Here is a 25,021-nt window from a genome sequence, read left to right on the forward strand (position 1 = left end):
AAAGAAAACAAAGACCAGCGTAGCTCAGCGGTAAAATACTGGGCTGGCACCGAGTGGAGCCGGGTTCGAGCCCGAAAGTGTCATTGGTACTAGGTTTTGTTTTTATAATTTCGCGCGATGTGGTTACCGACACTGGCGGCAGCGGCAGCGGCGCAGCAGCAGCGAAAAACTACGGCGCTTCGCGATACTGGAGTTCTGCTTTCATAGCAGCTCTAACTGTAAAAAAAGGCCATGAAGTCGACGTTTGGCTCGAGACGCGTGAGTTGTGCACTCAGTTCATCTTTGCAAAAGCCGGACAGGGGGGGGGGGGGGGAGCGAAAGATAAATGCTGATATTGATAAGCGCGACTCAGTCTGCCCGCCCCCGCCAGGCGCGCACGCAAGGAGCTGGCACTGGTCGACCTGGTCCGCTTTTGAGATCGCACGCTTCCCTGAGAAGCTTTGGGTTTGCGTCTGTTCCAGTCCCTGCTGCTTGTATAGAGCTGGGTCGCTTCCTCCGCCAGAGTGTCTAGCATATTGCAGTGAGGGCAGATGTACCGTATGACGTTGATCTCATATGGTGCGATGATTGATTTGATTGATATGAGGGGCTTAACGTCTCAAAACGATCATATGATTATCAGAGACTCTGTAGTGGAGAGCTGAAATTTCGACCACCTGTGGTTCTTTACCGTGCACCCAAATGTGAGCACACAGGCCTACAGCGTTTTCGCCTCCATGAAATATGCAGCCGCAGCCGCCGCCAGGACTCGATCCCGCGACCTGCGGGTAAGCAGCCGAGTACCTTAGCCTCTAGACTACTGCGGTGGGGCCATATATGGTGGAATAGGATGCCGGGAGTGAACGTGTTGCTTTGATGTCACCTGTGGTCGGTGCTTCATCTCTTGTGAATTGGGAATGGGGGAACGTAACACTTTTGTTCAAAACGATAGTGTTGCAGCCGTGCATGGTAATTCAGGGGTATTGATTTTTGCTCCGTCTCATGGCACAGCTGTAAAAAGGAGCCTTTGAGTTGTTGCGGGAAGGTCTGGTTGACGCATCCTCGGACCACGGTGAGTACTGCTTCATTCTCCTCGAAGCCTGGAACCCACATGATCAAGGTGGGGCCAAAACGAAGTTTCAGGAAGTCAAACAGTCTACCTTAGGAAGAGATTCATCTGTGAAATTGTGTATATGTCTTTGTTAGTTTCAATCTTGCCACATAAGTTCTTAGGTATCATCGCAGCATGAAAAACAAGTGAATATATCACCAAAATACTTTCAAACCAGTGTACACAAATAGACTTTGATAGATGCTTAATATCTCCCGCCTTGTGTCCTCACAAGGTTACCTAAGTTACCACGTAATTTTAAATGCGAAGAATTTCTTATTCAACTTCAGCGACTTTGACCGCATCTATCTATCTATCTATCTATCTATCTATCTATCTATCTATCTATCTATCTATCTATCTATCTATCTATCTATCTATCTATCTAGCCGCCTACGACTTTAAGCTCTTCTGGCTGTTTCGATGATAGGATCTGCCTATATTAAAATTGGTATGGTTTAACAGTATGACGCGCATATGTGACTAGCCATAACATGAAAATCATAATATCTATCTCGTGAATATCTTGATATACATGTCTTGGTCCTGCTACCCTTGTGGTGGTTTCATTGACATGACATATTGGAAAACTGGTATGGTATAGCATGACTACTTGGCGAACATAAACGGCAGATTCTAACATAAAAATCATGACATACATGCCATGTAAGTCATGATTACAGGCCATACGCTCATTGTGCGCTCGCGGTCGTTTCACTAGCTTCCCATATACCAAATTTGGTATTACGTGTCGAGAAGGGATGACAAGGTATATGATTAGTGCAAACACGATAATCATGACATGCGTGTCATGTAAGAACATGAATACATGCTACGCTCAATGCGCTCGGGGCCGTTTCGCAAGCTTCACATTTACAACATTTGTTATTACGCAACGTGAATGAACGACGGAGGAAATGGCACGTCCAAACACGACCATCATGACCTGCGTGTCATGTAAAACATGACTACATGCTACGCGCCTGCTACCCTGGCAGCCGTTTTCCTAGCTTCACATATACCATCTTTGGTGTTTTGTGACCTGAATGACTGATGAAGGTATGTGATGGGTGCAAGCATGATAATCGCGACATGCGTGTGATTTAGGAACATGAACACATACCAAGCTCATGATGCACTCGCGGTCATTTCAATAGGTTCACCTATACAAAATTTGGTAATTCATGACATGAATAAAGAATGGAGGTGGCGTTTCAAACATTATAATCATGACATGCGTGCCATGTAAAACACGACCACATGCTACGTTCATAGCCCGCTCGCGGCCGTTTCGCTAGCTTCACTTATACCTAATTTGTTACTAAGTGACGTGAATGGACGATGAACACAAATGTCAGGCGCAAACGTGATAATGATGACATGGAAGTCACGTATGGTATAATTTACACGCCTACCACTGCTTGGGTTGGCATTGCAAACTTTAGTGGCGCCATCGTTACGTGACTATAAACATGGTTGCATCTTATTTAGATACACGAGTGTGCATAATATTTCTATTCGTGTTTACTGTGTACTACATTCGTGCACCTCGTAACGTTGTGCGGATTTTAAATTGATGTCAACTTTCCTCATTCGTCCTTGTCATATCATCTATTCCCACTGTACGTGGGATTGCCAATTTTTTTTCTGTTCATGATTTGTCACAGTGAATAGTTCAAGCAGCACCCATCAATTCCAAAAAGTAGTTATTTGTTTTAACTGTCCAAGTTAACAGGGACATCAGGCAACATGCTGATGTCTCAATTTGTGAGGTAATTACCTGCAGTTCTGCAAAAGTTCAACAATTCATTCAACAAAACTACAGCCGTGTATTATGTTCAGGAACTCGGTTTGTTCAGTATCAAACCAGAAAATGATGCTACAGATATATCGGTGCATTCTCGAAAGTGATTACTCAAGAATACGGCTGCTGGATCAGCGCTTTATACAGCTGACGAGCTGCTAATGATGCATCTAGTGAAGCTGATGAGCAGATGATCAGCCGGCGAGGGGAGCAGCTCGCATGGCTGATGATGTATGAAAGGAGAACCATTGGGATAAATATCATTACATTATATCGGGTTAGCAAAACTGGGAAAATAAATTGTGCACAACTGCTTGCGTATAAAACTTTTGTCCATGAAATGTCCCCTATTCGTTGTCTTCTTGATGAAGACATGTAGCGCTTAATTTGCCACTTATATCAGGTGTCGCGAAATTGACTCCATATTCACACATGCAGGAGCTCTTACAGTAAGAAATCTTAGCTCTGAGAAGGCATCGCCAGTCAGTACAATCACAAACAGCACTAATGAACAACGTACTTCTTTATTTGGCTTCATATTTGTATGCTCTACATTGTTGTAATTATTTGCAAATGGGTATATTGCGAATAATAGTAAACTAATACGGCCCTTGAAGTCATCATTGTGCCATCTTTTCCACCACCCCGACTGATTAATCCCGGCTACAGAAAACGACTGGTGCCTTTGGAAAGTATAAAAAAGAAGGCACATTAAAACAATTTAGTGTTTGCATTTTTTTTCTTCCTTATTCACAATTCGTCACAGCTAATACTTGCGACAACGTAAAAGTGTGGTGCCTCTCGGACTACTGATGATGTATACGTGAAAAGGAATAGCGCTCGCGTGCAATCGTCACATTTTCGCAGCCTTGAAGAAATTTATTGCTTCCTGTGGCTCACGTACGTGGTACTATAAATCGCGCTGTATCTACCTAATGATTCAGCATTAAAACAGACAGCATCGTTGACAGTGTTGTGCTGAAGCTTTTCTGACGCTGATATATTACTACAGCAATCTTTATGGTCAGATCTTGATTTTGACACGTGAAATTATTCGCTTCGATTGTAAAGTGATATTTTCATGTCTGCAGTGTTAGCATAACTTTGAAAAATTTCATGTTAGCAAAAACTGTTAGCATAGCTTTGAGCCTAAGTGAAACATAATCCTATGTTTGACTTACATCACTAATGAGTCAACAGAAATACAATGGTTTGTGTAGTTTCGTGATAGCCTTTGGTGTACACGTGTATGAAGAACTTTAAAAAACTCACTTCATTGACAGTGTAAGCAGTCGGTGAGATGGTCATAATTGCCGTCTCTAGCCTCTCTCTGCAATGAGACCAACCGAAACAAGCAAAACACGCGCACATTCCTCGTTGCACGCATGTGCCAGAAACAAAATTCAGACTGGAAAAGAACGTCACCGAGAAAAGCACTCTTCTAAAAAGAAATTAAGACTGCCAAAAGAGTGCGCCGGGCGTACAAGGAAAGTCGCATGTTCCGACAAGATTCGACACGGGCCCGGTGCACGTTCCTGCACCGAGACACGTAGCGGTATATAAGGTCTCCCTTCTTACCGTCGTCCGCTGAGTTTTACATTGCTCGTTGTGCTGCGGATATACCAAAGCTTCTCCTGCCTCCTCTGCCTTGAGGATTCATCCAAGATGTGCCAAGCAACTTGCACTAGCATGTTTGCTGCCGGTAAGACATCTCTTCTACAGCTTTCTCCCGAGCACCCCAGAATGCTTCAGTGGCGTACGACAGTGTTGTTCGATCACTTGTCGTGCTAGTATTGTTCGCTGTTAAAAAAACACTATCCCTTTTCTTACACGCACTTATGCAGCGGCTTTTGCAGTAGCCGCTGCATAAGTGCGTGTCTTATCCTCAACAAAAATGTGCGCGTATACACTTATGAATGTAGCTATACACACAAATCCTGCCGGCAAGTTGATGCAACGCGATGCACCTCGTGAAGTTGGTTGAATGTGCCATCGTATATAACAGTTCGCAAGTTGCATGCTTTAACAGTACACGTTTGGTAAAGTGGAGAAGTTTTTTGGGGGGGCTTTCTGCACCTCAAGTGGCTAATACTGAACTGTCGTTGAGTTTTTCTGTCGTGTAAAAAGAACATCCTGTGCCAACGTCCATGTCTGTTGCATTAAGTGCATTGTGTCATGAATTTATTTCTATGTATAGGGTGTAAACAGTTAGCTGTTTTCCTTTACCATGTTTGTTTTTGCATCAATATAAATGATCTCTCTCTGTTGGCCTCCACGAAATCTCATGAGCCGAAATCTCATGTTCAGTGTTCATTTGTTTTGTTTTTTAAGACACCAGGTTTCAAGCAGACCTGCGTTTCTAGCTGGCATATCATGCTTTGCCTAACTCTCGTTGCGCTTTAAAACGTTTTCGAGACAAAAAGCACTTTTTTTACTGCCTAAGACCGCAGATTTTCTGCACCACCCTTTTTTTTGTACTCTCTATGGGTACCTTTCTGTAAGCTCTCTGCAATGTTATATTCTATCAATGTCTCAACTCTTTTGTAGTTTGTTTTGCTGCAACCAGCTGATGCAAATGTACCATTATTCGCAGTTTTGATCATCCTTTCATTTGTCTCTGCCCTCGACATTGCTGAGGAGCTCAGGGTAAGTTCCCCGTGAAACCAAGACCAGAGTAGGAAATGTTGAGTGATTTTATGACAGTCACACAGTATCGAACAAACGAGTGAACTGTATGGCTGTGCTAACACTTGTGCGTCTTCGTGTGCAGCCACCGAAAGTGTTTTTATTACAAAACGAAGACAGACGTGAAGAGAGACACGAGAGAGCAGATCAGAACACCACAAACGCCAACTATCAACTGAAAAAAAGCAGACTGATGTTGAAAACGAAGTATACAAAATACCCCTCTTTTCCCACACGTTGAGCTTTTTCAGTTGATAGCTGCCCTTTCAATTGCTTTAATCATCTTCTCCGTGTCTTCCCGCATATCTTCTGCTATCGTGAATCGTACTTTATCGTACCAAGTCACTAGACTTTCTATCATTCGAATGCATTTTCATATAATTTATTCAAATTGAAACGATTGGCTACGAGAACTGGAGATCGGGTTGACAATAAATTTGCCCCAAAAAGAATGTCTTGTGCTGTTTAATATGAATGGTTGTTTCTAAGAATTCTCACCGCGTCACCAAACAGCTTACTGCTGTCTAAGCTTAAGTACTACGGCAACGCGAGAAAGGTCTGCGTGGTACCGCGTGTTCACATCTCGAATTTCTTGTGTCATTATTCATGGCAAAGCCAGCTAGTGAAATTTCCTCGCATTCCTCCGCCGCAAATTAGTACTATGCAAGAAGCCTACACGGGCGAACGTGACATTTGGCCCGTGTGTTTGATGAATTTTGTAGTTTGAACCCAATAATTCTGTCTATAAAGTCCACTTTCTAATGCAGAACAAGTTATGCGAGAAGTTTAAAGTGCGTTGTTTATAGCTAAAGTAATGAGGAAAGTCACGTTAATTTTTTTGCGTCTTTCCACTCATAAAATCAAAATATATAATAATAATAGCATAAAATATATTTAAACTTAAAAAACAATGACTGAACACCGAAAGCACAGTTGAGAGCAGGCTTCTCTAATCTAATCTGCTTTGTGCTTAATAAAAGTGATAACTACTAAGAAACCTACTTATCTACTCTGCAAAATATTGCAATCTTCATCGCGTGGCGACGCCAGTCACAACTAAAATGCACACACACACACACACACACACACACACACACACACATATATATATATATATATATATATATATATATATATATATATATATATATATATATATATATATATATATATATATATATATATATATATATATATATACATTGGTCATTTTAGTATACGGCAAATATTTACATACATCACAAATAGTAAAGTGAAATCCTCGCTATCAGAATTAACTTACCGTGTATGGCTGAATGTTGTATTCGTAACACTATTTTTAATGACTGGACAGAGCCACAGCCTTGAGAGAGGAAGCCTGCGCAATGAAAGGTACTTTGCGAGAGAACTGTGGATCCGTATCATAAAAGCTTCAGTAGCAGTCGTTCTCTCAAAGAGTAAATGCAACACGCACATGAATTGCGCACTTCCGGCCATGCATAATGACATGTGGCAATATTTTGCTAGAAATACTGATCGCATGCGACATTCGTACCTAATAAATGGTTGTACGAGCTCCTATTGTAGGATAGATGTCAACGTCATAGCAAAAGTAATTACTGCATCATAGTAATATGCGAAATGCTATAGAGAACGATGAAAATGTTTTGTCGTCGTTGCTCTGCCTAATTGCAGATGAAGCGCCAGACATACTCTCTGCCCCACGGTTCCGAGCTGCTTCTCGAACCCCTGACGACGAGGTTCATCTGTCGCCACGACGGTTACTTCGCGGACGTGGACAACAACTGCAGGGTTTACCACATCTGCACTCGGTGCGCGAACGCGTCGCACTTTGCCCTACAGCGGGTGTACTCTGAAGGACAGGCTACAAAAAACTCCTGCATAACATACTCCATCGATAAGTGGATTTTTCAACACACTTCCTAGCAGAGGAGCTAGTAATCAATTTAGTGGATATGAATGAAAAAAGAAAAAGTGACTCGACGTTTACGATCGTATGGCATGCATGCTATTAAAGTTGAGCAAAGTTACCTCTGTGTATGTAACTTTAGATTATTTGTAGTTATAGGCATTAATAATTGTGAAAAGTACAATAGTGATTATTTCACTTGTAATCAAACTAATCACACCATCCTCTTTGTTCCGCACTTTACGTACAGCATACGTTTATTGTTTTAAGTTGAAGAGCATTGGTAACGGAAGTCTGGTTACGAGCTTATACCTCTCAGAGAGCCACCTATCTAGCAACAGGAACTACCGTTTCAAATTATTCAGCTGGCGTGATAACTCACACGGCACCGAAAAGTGCGTCTTGCGGCCCAAGTCATCAGTGGCGTAGAGCGTGCTGTGAAATCAATCTTCCTTTAGACAACCTCATTCCAGCACACCGATTGGCACTTTCCACGAATTTCAAATGAACATGCAATCATTTCTGCAGCAGGTGTAGGAGAGTTTAACGCCTTCCCATCTGCGTCTCAGGGGAGTTGAATCGCGCAGCCACGGCTCGCAGTGCTGCATGCGTAATCAAGCGAATGGAACGAATATCTTCCCTACAGCTACATTTGTCTACGTGGGTGAGTAGAGATGTAAAAACGTGGAACCAGACTTTCGTGCTGGCATTCTTCAGCATTACAATCTGAACAAATGCTGTAAAACCTGTGATTGAGGGGGTTGAATTAATCGATAAAGGTTGCTTTTAGTTTCTGTTGCAGCTGATTTGACCAACGAAGTTTCTGTGCATAAATTTTTATTTTTGGCGTGACGTATTTTATTATACATTTTATTGCTCAGCCACGAAAGAAATAAACCCGGCATGTCAATCTTCTATATAGCATTGTATTCATGTATGGGTTTTGTTTTCGGAAGGAAAACACATTCTCAGTGTAATGCGGCAGTTTTACACATACTGTCGCATTTACCACACATTTCGCAGAACATATATGTCGGGGCTGGTGCCATTAGCAGAATAACTGGCTGTTTAAAATGTTCTGATTTCTTACCAAAGTACTTCACTAAAAAGGTTAAATATTCAATGCTTGGTGAGTTAATTGTGCATGGGCCAAAATTTCTCGCCTGCACTCAGGAGGAAAAAAATGGAATACGCTCGCCTCAATATCAACTGCGTAATTTTTAACTGAACTGCCACAAGGCATTTGCTGGATTATGCAGTAAAACACAATCCTCCTTCTTGTCAAAGTTCCACTGAATTTCTCCCTCTCACTCTCTACGCTTAGATTTGCTGTGGTTACATTGTGTTTCAAGGTTCGTCAGCACACTAATGCAAAGCGAACAAAGCTATTTGCGTTGAAACATAATTTCTTGGCTCACGAAAGTACGCATACCTCTCGAATATAAAGCAAGAAATCACTCACAGCTGCCTGAGAAATTCAACTCTATGCCGCTTAGCAGAATCAATAATCAGAGACCCCGGACGCAGGTCAATGTGATGCACCCCGCACTCCTGACGTTGTTTAGCGTTCTGGACACGTGCTGTCCACGTGATCTCGTCATCGTCATAGCCGCTGACTGCACCACGCTTTGATTAAGGCGCTCAATGAAATATTTTCGACTTCGTCTGTCATGATTGCATAGCCTCATCGATTTGTAAACGAAGTTGTCTTCATTTTACTGGTTAGAGTGGTGCCCTTATAAATTATTTACGCTCTCTTGGATGGCATTCTTTTTTTGGGTTCAACAGTACGTGGCTCCTTCATTCAATTATGCCTAAGTAAGCCGTTCTCTTTATTATTCTTCCATAGATACCACGCCGGGCCATCTATTATTCGTCGAAGTTATCTTTCAACAGCCTTTTAACTATTAAAGCCGTTATTGTAGCGTACATGCCATCTTTGCGGCCAGATCATTCGCTGATTTGGTAATATCCTATCACTGCTCTTTGTGACTCCCATATATGCACGCATCTCACACGCTTAAGCTACTTCATAATATGCTTCTATAGCAGCGAAACATACATGCTAGCATCACATCAAATCAGTGAGACTAATAGGTCTTTCGTGCCCCCAAAATTAACTTTGTAGTGGGGAAACGAAATCGCAACGCAATATTTGCAATGCTGCTGACCGTTCATATGAAATACACGCCGCTATAAAGCAATGTTTTAAACCGACCATCCTTCCAGCCTTCTTGCGCTTGGTTCAGACTGCTTTTGTGTGCGTGCGTACGTATGTGTGTGTGTGGGAATGTGCGTGTGTGTGCGTGTGTGAGTGTGTGTGTGTGTGCGCGCGCGCGCGCGCGTGTGTGTGTGTGTGTGTGTGTGTGTGTGTTTTCTTGAGACACGAGAGGGATATCAGTAAGCGCATTACCAGATACTCATGAAAAAAAACCAAGAAAACGGACGCTCTAGAGAAAGTTGTTGGCGTCATGATAATATACAAGTGTTCTATTATTTATTTTACACTTTAGTGAGACAAGTCAGTTGGATCTCCTAATAAAACTTGCTTCTCACTCGTGATTTGCTATTAAACATAAATTTCAATATCTTTCGTGAAGTCACTAGTAGGACCTGACGTTTCACGCCATTAACGTGTGTCCTTCAAGGAAATTGAGAATGTGGTGACACGAGAACCATTTTGTTATGCTCAAAATGCCCCACAGCACTCCCTTTGTATCAGAAACAAGTTGCACATGGTTATGCAGGGCTTACACAGTTATTAAGTACTTAGAACTTACGCTTGAAAGAGAGTGTATATATATAATGAGAAAAATTGAATACCGCTCGTACAATATCGTATCAAAATTATGCTTTATTCTATTTCAAGCAAAGAGTTGAGAAAATTTTTGTCCCTCTAAAGCATATGAAACTTTCATATGTGTATTTCAAAAGTCATCGCCAGTAGAACATACGTGCAACATTGCACCAAGGTCACCTCGCTACCACTCAACACGAGAAGTCTTGAGTCAGGGCATGTGTATGTCCCAATAAACCCAAGCTCAATCTCAATGGGCTCAATCAATAAACCCAAGCTCAATCAAAAATAAACCCAAGCTCAATCACGCCGGGAAATGCAAAGTTTGTGTATTTTGTCGTTAGAAGAACGAAACCGTCACAGTTCCTGCGGCATGAAGGTTGCGACGAAAGGCGATCCTACTCACGTATTTAACGCTCTTCTCTCTATCCGCAGATCCGCCGAGACGCGACAGCTGCAGCGGTACAGCTTCCTGTGCGGAAACCTGACCATGTTCAACCAGCTGACACTGACGTGCTCGCGACCCGAGGACTCGGTACCATGCCGGAACGCTCCGGTATTCTACTACGTCAACGACAACATCGGCTACCAAGATTCGCCCTTCCTGTACGACGATGACGTCAGTAATGCCGACCAGTTCATCCACAACAACAGGCTGCTCGAAGCCAATCGGGCAGCGAAGAGGCCTTTCTAAAACGAGTGGCATTCCTTGCGACGCGGGTACCGTGACGGTGTGATGATGACACCAGAATGCCATCTTAACCAGCACCTGCTTGGAGAGGTTCGAAAAAGGCGACGATGGCGTTGTGTACATCAAAGAAATATCAGGTGGAAATTTGGCCCACGCTGTCGCTCACCCAAAAGAAAACAACTCTGCGAAGCGACCTCATATTGATGTGCGGGCCATAAGCCGCACCAGAAAAGCACGGCTTGAGCCACACAACATTACAACGGAAATACCCAATGCCGTGCGCGGCAATACAAAGCAACCGTACTCCGATTGTTTGTACATCTCATTCATAGTAGCAACAAGACGTACTTCACGTCCACTGTTCGTTTCCAATGTGTGGACCTCATGCTGCATCGCAGGCATGATGTCATCAATCAATAAAAGAAATGCAGTCTCCCAAACGTGCCTACAAAATTAATATTCAATCCACAAGCCGTGACAGGTTAAATACCGTAGGTACATATCTCCTATCAATCCTTGCTTCTCTTCATATCAAGAGTGTTTTTCCGAATCCTGCCAAACTTGTTAAATGTAGTCAGTCAGAAAAGAAATTTTTTGAAACCTATATCAGGAATGGGGGATGGCATCTATACATCTTGAAATAACCCTAATATGCCCTTTTCAATACTATTAAGTTAGCTTTTATGCTAAGCAGTTTGTACAACAAATGGCCGCTAGCCACTTACAGCGAATAGCATGTTTAAACCAGATTTTCTTACACAATGACATGGAATATGTAGAGTCGGCATTCTTGATATAAACACTCCTAATAGACAAGCCGCAGCACGTTAAACTACTGCGCATCCACTTGAAGCACGACAGGTTCCTCGATTAGCAAATATGCAGTGCGGAGAAGCACCCTTGCTAATTATGAAAAGGGTTCATTAGTCAATACATAATTATGGTAGGGTAGGACAAAATGTGACAAAAGTTTTAAAAGAGTAATTATAATTTTTATTCCACTTCGATACCATGAAAAATCCATGCAGAAATTTTCCTTTAGGTACAAGGTACAAGGTCTCATTTTGTCCTAACCTGTGGGCCAAAACGAGACATTGCGTGGAGCAAAACAAGACAGTGTGAGAAAAAATCAATCATTTAGTATTGTTTTCGGTAGGATGACTTGACATTTACTCCGTGGGCCATCGCACAGTCTTGAGGGGCCCAGTCATTGCACTCCACGCAATAAATCTTAAAACCCAGTGCTGCGTTGCTCCAAAACTATTTGCATATCAAACACCACCAGTCTTTATTTGTGCTAAGGTTGTACTTTTCTTTAACGCTAGCCCTTCGTTGGATTATTCGATAATTCGAGGCTAGATATGTTCTGATGTATCTTCTTCGCCCCTTTTTCCGTTTCAATGCATAATTACTAAGCCGCTTCATGGCTCTTAACTTCGTCAGCCGCGTTTTGTGGATTTGAAAACTGGGCCAGTTTAGGATTGTCTAGCACTTGATTTTTTTAAATTTTGGTATTGGAGAAACAAATTATAAAACTCAATCTGAAGACATGTTTGCGAGCGACTTAGAGATTCTACCAATTATTTCATGCACCTGCTGAAAGCATTCTTAGAAACACGGAACAACCTTAATGTCACGTGAATGGACGAAGTGATGTTCTGAGCAGCGATGAGGCTTTTTTTTATGTCATTTTTGTCCCACGAAGCTTTACATAATATTCTCTTGTGCGTCCTGACACTTCTACACAAATACAATGAATTTATAATGAGTGTAAGTAAATGGTTCAATTATTCATATGCTTTTAAAGTAATTGGGTGCCTTTATGTCGCGATTTGCCCCTCTCGCCAGCCATAATTTTAAAAAATTCCGCTTTGTCCCCGGGCACCAAACGAACTAAACTATTGGTGTTATGTAGCTCGTAGTCTGAAGTAACAAATTAAATACTTGCCTTGTTGTAATGACACAGGAGCAGCTTCATGCACGGATCCGAAAAATTGGCCGAGCAGAATTTCGCGCCTTTATGACTGGTCACGAACACACTAACATGAGCCACTTAATTTTTTCCGCGCACAATCCGTGAGTGATCATTACCTTTTACACACGAAAAGGTGTACAACTATCAGGAGCTATGGCTGAAACATAGAAACAAGGAAAACTACTATTCAGTATTAGCTATAGAGATTGGCAGACCAAATGTCGCCTTCGTGCACCATGTCTCATTTTGTCCCACCTTTCGCTAAAGTTCACGAGTAATTTAGACTCATTCAGGGCCCATAATACATGAACTTACCGAATGAAAATGAGCCCATGGGTTTCCAGGTGTATCCATTTGCAATGCGTTCTGAGAGAAACGATGGTTTTGAATTACATATTCGCCGTTCCACCTGCCGTAAAAATGCAATGTTGTTCCACTTACGAAATAAAGCACCGTTTTCTGCCATGAAGCATGAAAGTAACTCCAATGCTTATGTGTTTTGTAGCACATTTCAAATTGACACGCTGAAAATAATTCAACTTGCCTTGCGAACACGCGGGAAATAATTCGCCAATTTTAATCTGTGCTGTAAAATAATTATACACTACCTGGATAAACATATCTAAGTAACTACTATTACTAGCGTAAATTCAATGTATATATGAACGCTTGCCACAGCCGACCATGCACACAAAAGGTAGCGTGATAGTTCTCGTCGATATATTGTGTTAATGCTGTTTCCTTGTGTACCAATAAACCTGCCCAAGAAAACATTTTGCCTAACATTTCAGCAACCTAGAACATTTTCATATAATAATAGGAATATTATTAATAATAGTAATATTAATAATAATTATTATATTAATAATAATAATAATAATAATAATAATAATAATAATAATAATAATAATAATAATAATAATAATAATAATAATAATAATATCAAAGGTTTTAAGTTCCAAGACCACAATATAATTATGAGAGAAGCCGTAATGGAGGTGTGCGGAAATTTAGACTTCTTGTGTTTTTCAACGTGCTCTGACATCGCACAATGCACGGCTGTCTACTATTTCGCCTCCATTAAATGTAACTGCCACGGCCGGGATTGAACCCGCTACCTTCGGCTCAGCAGCTGAGCACCATATAGCCACTGTTATAGCGAGGTGTACTCAATGATTTATCATCGTAAGTGGCAAAGTGGGCTCATTTGATGCCACTTTGTACACTGTCATTGAGTTAGAACCTAATATAAGGAGTGTATCACTGCCCAAACGGCCTATTTAATATTGTAGTTCTTAACGAGTGCCCAAAAAATCACCCAGCGAGGTCTCTTTTCAAACGAATGATAGCTTGTGATTGCGTTCCTGCGCGTGTACATTGGCTGGCGTGTGTGTCAGGGCGAGTGGGTGCAAAGTTTCATGCGTTACTCCAGTGGCAATTACAACAAGAAACGACAAGCACGTGAAAGAAAACAAACCTTGAACTTAAACGACAACATACATCCTCCACAACAAATGAGAAGCACTCAGAAAAAAAAAACGAAATATGCAAGACGAGGATAAAGAGAAAAAATGACTTCTCAAACTTTTTTCAATCTGCCTCTTCAAAATTGCCCGCAATCTGACGAGAGTATAAGATGTGCGACCCCTGCAGTGAATCGTATACAGTCAGTCCAGAGAGTACATTTGCTGAATCACGAACCCCCCTACAACGATTACAAAGACTACAGAAGAAAACATGGTATACCTTAACGCTTAAAGCAGAAACTTGTCGTGTAATTCAACGAATCTGGTTGCTTCTAGGTTTTTTAGGCCTTAAATGGGCGACGAGGGTTGTTTTTCGCTTGCTTCTAAGTTGCTGCTACGCTTTAGCTATAGGCTATAGGTTTGGGCATCCATGCCGTCTGTATGACACAGTCATACAGACGGCATGGATGTCCAAACTCCATCAAAGACAGAAACTAGCGCTCAAGCCTAGTGGTCGCACCTCTCATACAGTCACAGAAACAACATGGACGTCCAACCAGAGACATAATCGCGCTCAAACCAACAGTTCGTACCTCATGGATCTATACGTGCACGTCGTCATTGGCGTAAGTCTTCTATTACTTGGGCGCAATCCAGCAGCCACCGTTGCCTCTCCTTTTCCCATCTGAGGCCTTCTTCCTTTTTATTTGACAAGGGGCGGGATTTACCCACTCATGTGTCACAAACCCGTTTATGATTATGATGGTTTTTCGCAGCCACCATTGCCTTTCAGACCATCAGAAACCACCGACATCGGCGCCTCAAACCTCTCTATACTCTAAATAAAGTTGGTTCTCCCCCTCTTTCGTTCCCTTGTGTTGACCAAACTGTGCAAATAGTATCTATAGGATTTGCATTATATTCGCGGCACATACCAGTCATGGTACGACACACATATTACGGCAGCTGAAATAGCTTCACTGTTAAAGTGAGTATCCGTGGTATGATTTGATTGATATGTGGGGTTTAACGTCCCAAAACCACCATATGGTTATGAGAGACGCCGTAGTGGAGGGCTCCGGAATTTTAGACCACCTGGGGTTCTTTAACGTGCACCCAAATCTGAGCACACGGGCCTACAACATTTCCGCCTCCATCTGAAATGCAGCCGCCGCAGCCGGGATTCGAACCCGCGACCTGCGGGTTAGCAGCCGAGTACCTTAGCCACTAGACCACCGCGGCGGGGCTATCCGTGGTATGGAAGATCACCCTTTTTAGGACTAACCGACATGACACAATCGTACGTCTTTCCTGAGAAAAACTTCAAGGGAATGAAGCTTTGCGCTCAACGCCCTTTGAAGGGTGAATTTTTCCCTTCTTTCATGTCCTCCGTAATGCTACAACAAGTGTACTAGCACATACGTACAGAAAACGAACTTTAATCGGTCCCGAGGGGTTACTGACAGGGTGCCCTAACGTACAAGTGAATTTTTTTCAATCATCTTCCCCATCCCTAAGCAAAGTGGCATGTCAGCGTTATATAGACGCCGGCAAAAATCTCGATTTTTTAAGAGTCTCTCTCTCAGGCTGTTCGAACTTTTTTTTTCTCGTGCACTTAAATTTATTTATGGGGACACCTTGCATTTAGCCCTCATAGGCGGTCGCCGTAGCCAGGAATCCAACGCGGGCCCTGGGGCTTAGCAACGCAACATCTTAGCTATAAGCTTTCGCAGCTGGTTGGTAAGTAGGGCGTTTTTACTACTACGCCAACGGCTGTGAATTCGTTGAAAGTTTGATTAGCGCTGCCTTTGTAGTTCCAAAACTACGTAATGTATAGTCGTCTAACATGACAACCACAAACTTGCGATATGTATAAGACTGAATTTTACGAAGCTATTCAGGGTGATTGATTCCAGCTGAACGCTATGTCAAGGAACGTTTTAAGCGATAAAAATTTATATATCTGAATGACACTTGCCTGCAATTTGATCAGCTGACCGAGCATGACCAAAGTCTTTATCTGTGCACCTTTGAGATGAGCTAAACAATCTGGCCGTGGTGCTAGATTCTACGAGAACCATACCGAAATAATTATACGCTTTTTACCCAGAAATGAGACTACTGCTTTTTTGATTGATATAAAAGCTGTGTATTATTAGATTCCCCAAGACTCTTTTAACAGCGTAGCGGAAACTATACAGCCACTGGGCAATATATAGCTTTCCTAAAATCATCGCGTATATAATATTTAAGTTCGTTTTTAATATTATTTACCTATTTACCTTGGTAACACTCATGTAGAGTGAAATGAAGGCATCCTATTCCAGCAAGAGGTTGGTGCTTTCGATCATGCATTGCCTTTTATTTAGGTCGGTCGGCAGGTTGGTCCGGCAATTTCTATTAGTATTTCTGGGCGACGCGACTGGCACGCAGTAGCATCTACCAAAAAAAATTCTAGCAAACCAGCACAATTTGTTCAAACAGTGGCTATGGAACACTCAAAAGTGTTGTGCGCTTTTAAAGTCGCTCACAGTAACTGAGCATTCCTTGAACAGGGAAAAGAAAAACTGTTTTTGAAGCGTTATTTGGATATAATTTCATTTTTTTTTCTGACGGTCCCTAGTAGGATAATGTATATGTGACTCACGAGCTTGTGCTGTCTTTGTGTCACAATTTCCCGATTTATCGGTGTGCTTCTCATTAAGAGAGCTTTGTAGAGCAGTCCAGCCAAAAGCTAACAAAGCTATTTCATTTGTTATTCACTGTGGTTCTGAGCTTGTAAAGCGCAGCATCATTTCCTCGTGTACTAAAAATAGCCTCTCAGGAAGTCATGCATTGAGTGCCTACAAGGTAGTTTTAGCTACCAGTTTCCTCTCCTTGTTGAGGCAATCATCCATGAGCGATGACGTGGCCTGTTGCAGGGAAAACAATGCTTAAGAAACTCAATGAAGAGCCCATGGATGAATACCGTAAAAATGCATAGGAATTGAGCCAGAATGCGCCCGTACTTTTTAAAATACGCCATGTTTTACGAAAAGTGAACAAAGCAAAGGAAAAGAAAACATTTAAAGCTGCCTTTACTACATCTGACATGATCACAGAATTATGAAGCGTATTAATTAAAGAAGACATACAAACAAATCTTATTGCACAAAGAAACAACGAAGGATATGTTTGCAGATTCTCCTCGAAACATTTTATAAACAATTTCATTGGCATACGGAGTTACGTACGTTGGCCAAGCAAGACTCTACCTTAACTACAGGATAACAGCGCAACGTAACAAAGAAAACAGTGTCAACCTTGTAGAATATCATTCGTAGATGCTGTGCTTTCGCACGTATACTGCCAGTTATTTTCCAAATTAATTGATCGACTGACTATAGAGAAATTGTTAAAACCTTGAAATAGAAGAAAGCCTTGGTGAACCTAGCGTCAGCGTGCCCTTGTTATACTATGAGAGGAAGATGTCTGTTTTCCGAAGTAGGCTTGGTCTATCTTTTTTGCGCATGGGTGTATCTCCCGTTTATTTTTGCATACCAATAACGCACTGAGTAATCGCAGGAGTACTCATTGTTCATGTTCAAGAAATAATGTACCAATTGTTAGAACACATCACCATTATCGACGTCCATAATTTTTCTCTTATTTTTCAGCTTCGTATTTTATGGCTACTTTAATTGCTGCAGTTACCTAGATGAACAATACGTTTTTGTCTTCTTGTACTTCTTCTAAACTTCATTATTTATTCTGTACATGACGCGAACACGTCCTCCTGGCTACTCCCACGACGGAACAGGGAGGTCGAGCCTCCTAGCCTTGTAGTGAGCGTACTGGACAGCCCAGACTTCATTGTGCAAAGTTCTTGTTAGTAAAATGCCGCATGAAGTCATCCATTACACCAGTATGGGTTATTGCGTGGCCAAACACACAAGAATTCTAAGCCTATACGATTTCACGAAAACCAAATACAACGTGATGTGATGGCAATATAATGTTTCATAATCCCTGAACGGTTTCAGCACGTGTCTTGCGAAGTAAAAATAGAATACGAAATAAAGAGTGCCCTGCCGCTAGCTCCGATAGCACAAAGGGATGGGGCCGTACAGGTGCATTGTCTGGCATGCTGTTGTACAGAAAGAATGCATCCAGTGTGCACAAAGAACTTTCAAAGTAACGCCCCCCCCCCCCTCCTGAAGTCTTTATAAGGCCATCCTAGAGCTCGAAACCTGTTGTTTTTTGGTTTTGTTGCACATGCTTCTTCAAAAAGAACGTTTTCTTTATTATACTTCCTTGACCCTCTCCCTCCGACTCCTTTTCTGCTGTTCTGTCATATGTTTTATCAGTCATAGACAACGTCAACAAAAATATGCGCAATACCGTCACCTCAACTGCCTCTTTCCGTTTATTTATTTATTTATTTATTTACTTATTTGTGATTACACGGTCTCCGCACAGTCGCTCGCCGAGCTCAGCACTTGCGGCCGCCTTTCGCAGCACACATAGCGATGTGTTGCTGCCGCATGCGGCCAGCAGCCAGCCCGCTGTTTTGTGGGCGGGCACGTGGCTTACTTCTCGGTCGGCCGAGGGCGCGTTGGTTCCGCTTGCGCGCCCTGCACAGGCCGGTCCGTTTGACGCAGCGTGATCCCACCGGGCAGCGACTGCACGTGGGGCCCTCCATGTACACGGGCCTGCCTTTGATGTTGCCGCTGCGGTGGAAGCGAGTGCTTTTGAGTGCGAACAAGGGAGGCTTCAATCACGTAGCATGGAGATCCACTCGCTGACGCACACAGCCATATACATAAAAAAGGGGGGAAACGTTGGCCGGAGTCGTTTGCGCCTGCCTCAGGAATTGCGTAGCTTTGCATAATACGTGGATCTCTAAAGTGTTTGAACATACCTCGCAACAGGCCGGGTGTAGTATGCAAGCTGTGAAACATCAAACGGGAGCCTGCCATTCATGAAGCGCCTATACATAGAGGAGAGTCGGTGCTGCCTCGAAGAGAAGTCGCATCGTGCTCGGTATGCCACGAGCGCGCTGTTGAACTTGCAGTTATAACTGCTGCGATTGCTCCAGGCATTCCCACTCACATATATCTCTGTTGGCGTAAAATCTAAGGGAAAAGAAAGCGAGGTTCTTTGAACTGCATGGAGCACGTTGAAAAAGAAGTGAGGTGCCTCACGCTATCTTTCCCGTGTCTTTTCATTTCTGACGGCAATGTGTCGAAATCCCAGTAAGCTGCGCTTGAACTGCGCTTTAGAAACTTATACAAAGAGTACTCATAATCTTCTTGGCAATTTTGGATCTGCTGAAATAAATTTAACTTACAGCCTTCGCTAAAAAGATCCTGGATACGATACAACTTAACGCATCCGTTCATGCAAATAAAACATGAAAGAGCACTCAAAGTAAGTGGAAGAGCACTCAGAGTAAGTGGCTGAGATGAGCGATTGGCTGCGCCTAGTACGTTTAACTAAACTTTAGCGAAGTGAATTCCGTCAGAAGAAGACAGTTTGCGCAAACCTACATTAATATTATGACGTATGCTTTATTGGCGAAGATTTGCCGCAATACTCGCTAAAAATAAAGATGATGTCGAGACAGAGAAAGGCCCGACAGCGCCGGTAGTAATACTGGAGGAAGGGAGGCTTCGAGTTCGCAACAGCGCACTTAGGCAGCCACTCGCAATGACTGCGCAGGCCTGTTTTGGCGACAGGCCTCTCTTGAAGCTAACCTTCTAAAGAGTCGTCATATCAGACGTCGGTTGAAGGTCTTGAAATTTTTGAAGCAGCATTGAACAGTCAGATATATAGTTTTTCCGATCCTCACCTGCTATGTTTGTTGGCATATGGTTTCTGTCTCCGCTATTTTTTCTGACTGCCTCACCCGCCATTTCCCTTACTGGAGGGTAGCGAGCCAGAAGTTTCTCTTGCAGTTCACCTTTCTGAATTTCTCTAATTTACCTCTCTGACATTTCGAGGTTTGGTGCTTTTATTTTTCATTTCAAATATGTTTGCACGAATACACCAAATTAGAAGAAAAGCAGACGGTATAAGAAAACTGAAAGAGGAGTTTACTGTGGCAGTCTGCATATATACTAAGAAAAATGGGGAGAAATATAGCATCGCATTCAAATATGCATGTGCAGTGCAATCCTCACTTAAGCGGAACGTATACTGTAATATGCAGTTCTTACTTTGCTAGCACCCTTAATGAAACTGTTGGCAAAGGTTGTGTTCATGAGCTTTGAAAGTGTGCACACAATTCCAGCGCCACCAATCTCAAATCAATTGTATAAAAGTGGGTGATAGCAGGTACATTTGCCAGCCAAAAAGATATACGCGCACCTTTAAAACAAGTGTAGTCCCACTTTCTACTGTCAGTACACCGTACTCTACATCAATGTTTGCTCCGTTTATTCACACAGCTATTTTTTTTTCTAAAACATTGGATGTTTGGCTATAGCCCCTAAGCATGTCGTATGTAGTCCCGTTCTTTAGAAACGGAAGCAGAGAAACCAACAAAGGCAGAGCGGCTAACTAGACACGCGTCCGGGTCGCCACGCTGGACTGAGAGAACGAACAAAAGGGCGAAGACAGTGTCAGAATAAAGAGCGCTTGAGTTTCAATAGACAGACTGTTACTCATACTGGTAAGTGTGCAGGTATACAACCTGTGATCAATTTCAATAGAAACAGATGCATTTAAAAAAATGTATTTATCCATTACGGTGATGCTCTCTTCACCATTCGTTCTTTGGCACCGGCAGACATTACAGATATAGAAGTAGCCATCACATCCCGACAATGAACCAAGATTAGGTAATTAACTTGAGTATTACTGGCGTTACACCTACGTTGAAATGCTAATAGAGGAGGACGTGCTACAGAAGGCAAATATAGGTTTAAAAATTGACCAGTCATCCCATTCTGTAAAGGTGGATGACCACCAAGTTGTACAGCACTTGTAATTGCCTATGAATTTTTTTCGTTTACCTATTTACATTTAGCAATGATGAATTTCGAATTTAATGCATGCTCCATTGAAGCACTTTGAACTCAAATAGTGTTGACCAGAAGCGTAGCATGAAGGTTAGGTATTTATTTATTCTTATCTTTTAGTGAAACAGTGATCAGATGTGGGGTTGGCCGAACTCCTGAGAAACATAGATGTTAGGGTTTTTCATGGAGTTATAAATGTTGAGACGGAAACGTTTCGCGAGGTTACCATACGTATATTCATATTCTTTATTGCTCTCATAGTCACACTCACGCGAACGATTGACCCAGTTCGCCAGGAAAACGACCCAATCCGAATTAGTGAATGCTTGAGCTAGAACTACGAGGAAGGTCCTGACAAAACTCGGCAACTTTAGCTTTAATCTTGTGAATGAAGACGTATGTTGAAATTTCTTGCTCTCTAACGATCGCAATTGTCCTATGAAACAGGCTTCTTCAGAGTACTTTTAGGCAAGTGCATACTTCCTGACCTTGCAAGCTTTTGAGGGGCAAATTTTCTAGTCGCACGTATTCCCCAGAATCGACAAGCTGTAACTAAACAAAAAAACACAAAGTCTGTTCATATGCAGCATCAGAAGTGTTGCTGCGCCCAAGTTCTCATCATAAAAACCTCATTATGTGAACGACAAAACTTTGTCTACTCTTCAGGCAAAAGCAACAAGAGGAGAAAGAGAGGGGCGTCCATGATGGGTCCCTGCCAATACTCACAACTATATATGAGACTTCAGGTATGAGGCGTTCTAGCTGTTCACAAAAACAAGGTTCGACACCACGCCATTGCCAGCATACAGAACTAACACATTTCTTAGTAGACACACAACGTTCGTGTTTGTGGAGTTGTGAACTAGAAAGCATATAATATAATCGTCCAGTTTTTGGTATTAAAAAGTGTATACCAAACTTGGCTGGGGAATCTGTTCATTCTTGTATTCATTTGAGTATTACCTCCCGTATCTAAGATATGAATACGTAAAATTGGCTGCCTCCTAGATCCTTTCACACATTCACGTAGGTGGGTCACTGCCAAAAATTAAACAAAACTGTGGTCAACGTATATTGAGTTGTCAACTGTATTAAGCAACCGCTCACCTTGACAAACCACCACAGTGTGGAACAGGGTGAGGCTTGCTATTCCATCCTGTGAGGCACATTTGAAGCGTAGTAATTGGCAGTGAGACCGTGCTGAGTTTTCCATTACGCAGAAAAAGCCTGCAGATTCGGCGGCTTGTGGAAATCTGTTTCACACGAAGTGGCCGGCCAGTGATTGTCTGGGCTGGGCTGCGTTTTTTTTTTTTTTTGGAACGTGGGGGTGAAGCTTTGCTTTTTTTAAATTTGAACCACGCGTCTGCAGGTTGATCGACGGGTGTTTGTGAGTGCAGTGGTGGGAACGTCAGCTAATGGTGTTTAAAGAGTAACTGGGGTCTGACTAAAAGCCATGGCTCGTGTTCGACGTCAGCCTTATTGAGATGAAGTGTAGGGTGCGGTGATGTGAATGTGACATGAAAATTTCGTTTGCGTATGCCTCCGGGGCAAAGTAACACTTGATTATAGCTCACTGAATCATAAGGATACGAATGTTATGTTTATTAAACTGCTGTAAAAACAGTCTCAACACTGGAAGCCCAATTGACGTTAACCTGACATGTTCCCTATATGAAAGGAGTAAATATTTCATGCTTTTTTTAGTAAAAGTAGATAGCTAGTATCACAACCGCTATTGACGTTGCACTGACATTACCCGTACGTAGGGTCTTTTTTTCCAAAGCAGCTTCAAGACCTGCCACGGCTTTTAAATGTGAAGCATTTCTCAGCGAACTTCCGCGACACTGAGCGTATCTATCTATCTATCTATCTATCTATCTATCTATCTATCTATCTATCTATCTATCTATCTATCTATCTATCTATCTATCTATCTATCTATCTATCTATCTACGACTTTTCACTCTCCTGGCTGTTTCGATAATGGTATCGACGCTAAGATTCATATGGCATAACATGGTATGGCATATATCATGTCGTTTCGCTAGCTTCACATATACCAAACTTTGGCATTACAGTACGGTAATGGATAACGAATGTATATGACTGGGGCAAACATGATAATCATGATATGCGTGTCGTCTAAGAACATCACTACATGCCACGCTCATGATGCGCTCATGGCCGTTTCACTAGGTTCGCATATACTAAACTTGATATTACGTGAAGCGAACAAGATACGAAGGTAAATGACACGTCTAAAAATTGATGATCATGACATGCGTGTCGTGTAAAACAAAACTACATGATACGATCTTAGCGTGCTCGTGGTCGTTTCGCTAGCTCCACATATACTATATTTGGTATTACGTGAGGTGAATGGACGATGAAGGTAAATTATATGTCTGAGCATGATAATCACTATATGCGTAAGAGGTAAAACGTGACTACATGCTACATCCATAGCGCGCTCGCGGCTGTTTCGCTAACTCCACATAAACCAAATTTGATAATTCGTCAGGTGAATGAACGACGAAGGTAAATGACACGTCCAAGCATGATAAATATGATATGCGTGTAGCGTGTTCGTGGCCATTTTGCTAACTACACATAAACTACATTTGGTATAACGTGAGGTGAATGGATGACGAAGGTAAATCATGCATCCAAACATATTATACATAATATGCATGTCTTGTAAAATATGACTAAAGGCTACGCTCATAGCACGCTCACGGCCTTTTTGTTAGCTCCACGTGTACTATATTTGATATTACGTGAGGTGAATGGACGACGAAGGTAAATGACACGTCTAAACATGATAATCTATGATATGCATATGATGTAAACCATGACTAAATGCTACGCTCATAGCGTACTCACGGCCGTTTCGCTAGCTCCACATATATCCCATTTGGTATTACGCGAGGTGAATGGACGACGAAGGTCAATGACACGTACAAATATGTTAATTTATATGCGTATGATTTAAAACATGACTACATGGCCCACAGCGCGTGCGCGGCCGCTTCGGTAGCTTCACATATACCAAATTTGGTATCACGTGGCGTCACTAGAGAACGAATGCAAATGAAATGTCCAGTTATGACAATCATGACATGGAAGTCATGTACGACCTAATTATTGTTGCCTTACACCAATATGCTTATATTAAATTGACATATCAACCTTCCTCGTTCGTGCTTCGTTTTTCATTGATTCCCACTGTACGGGGGATTTGCCAATTTTTTGTTAGGATACCTAACTTCAACGTAGAGTGATTGGGTTCAATTTCTGCACGGATCGTAATTTTTATACTTTAAATTCATCAGGTCAGTACCATCACTGACGTTTTTTAGTGCTCTAGCATTGAAGTTACGAATGTCTGTTCTCGCCTTTACTAAATACACCATCACAATGCCTGCATACCATGGCACGTGGTATGCGCCACACGTGTCTGAAGCAAAGTGTTTGACGAAGTACACAACGGGATTTACACAGTATTTATGTCATGATGAGACCGTCATAATCGCCAAATACTCGTTTCTTCACATACCAATCTTGGTGTTCAGCAAGCTAAAGAAGCTATCGGGAGGGCGTAGG

General features: G+C 42.2%; 2 protein-coding genes across 4 annotated transcripts in view; one reads left to right on the top strand and one right to left on the bottom strand.

The window, feature by feature from the left end:
• Positions 1 to 395: 395 nt before the first annotated feature.
• Positions 396 to 11,416, top strand: LOC142775938 (uncharacterized). Of its 3 annotated transcripts, none has more exons than XM_075878514.1 (4): positions 396 to 767; positions 5,488 to 5,540; positions 7,254 to 7,390; positions 10,721 to 11,416. In XM_075878514.1, exons 3-4 carry the CDS (start codon positions 7,254 to 7,256, stop codon positions 10,977 to 10,979), a joined length of 396 nt encoding a protein of 131 aa, XP_075734629.1. In that variant the 5' UTR covers positions 396 to 767; positions 5,488 to 5,540; the 3' UTR covers positions 10,980 to 11,416. The 3 variants fall into 3 exon arrangements, 2 of the variants coding, with proteins under 2 accessions (XP_075734629.1, XP_075734628.1); XM_075878513.1 differs by lacking the exon at positions 396 to 767 and adding an exon at positions 4,447 to 4,596; XR_012887159.1 differs by lacking the exons at positions 396 to 767; positions 5,488 to 5,540; positions 7,254 to 7,390 and adding an exon at positions 7,400 to 8,152 and having other exon boundaries at positions 10,721 to 10,857.
• Positions 11,417 to 18,815: 7,399 nt separating this feature from the next.
• Positions 18,816 to 25,021, bottom strand: part of LOC119187890 (scoloptoxin SSD976) — an 83,119-nt gene continuing 76,913 nt past the window's right edge. Inside the window, exon 6 of the mRNA XM_075878519.1 lies at positions 18,816 to 19,126. Coding sequence (XP_075734634.1) covers positions 18,889 to 19,126 — 238 coding nt within the window. The 3' untranslated portion in view covers positions 18,816 to 18,888. The remainder of the gene's footprint in view (positions 19,127 to 25,021) is intronic.

This window comes from Rhipicephalus microplus, chromosome X, assembly GCF_043290135.1.
Source record: "Rhipicephalus microplus isolate Deutch F79 chromosome X, USDA_Rmic, whole genome shotgun sequence".
Lineage (NCBI taxonomy): Eukaryota > Metazoa > Arthropoda > Arachnida > Ixodida > Ixodidae > Rhipicephalus > Rhipicephalus microplus.

Bases quoted from the DNA above. Each gene is read 5' to 3' on its own strand.
- LOC142775938 (XM_075878513.1), top strand. From the start codon at position 4,560: ATGTGCCAAGCAACTTGCACTAGCATGTTTGCTGCCG. The intron at 4,597-5,487 runs GTAAGACATCTC...CATTATTCGCAG, and splicing joins CACTAGCATGTTTGCTGCCG to TTTTGATCATCCTTTCATTT. The intron at 5,541-7,253 runs GTAAGTTCCCCG...GCCTAATTGCAG, and splicing joins ACATTGCTGAGGAGCTCAGG to ATGAAGCGCCAGACATACTC.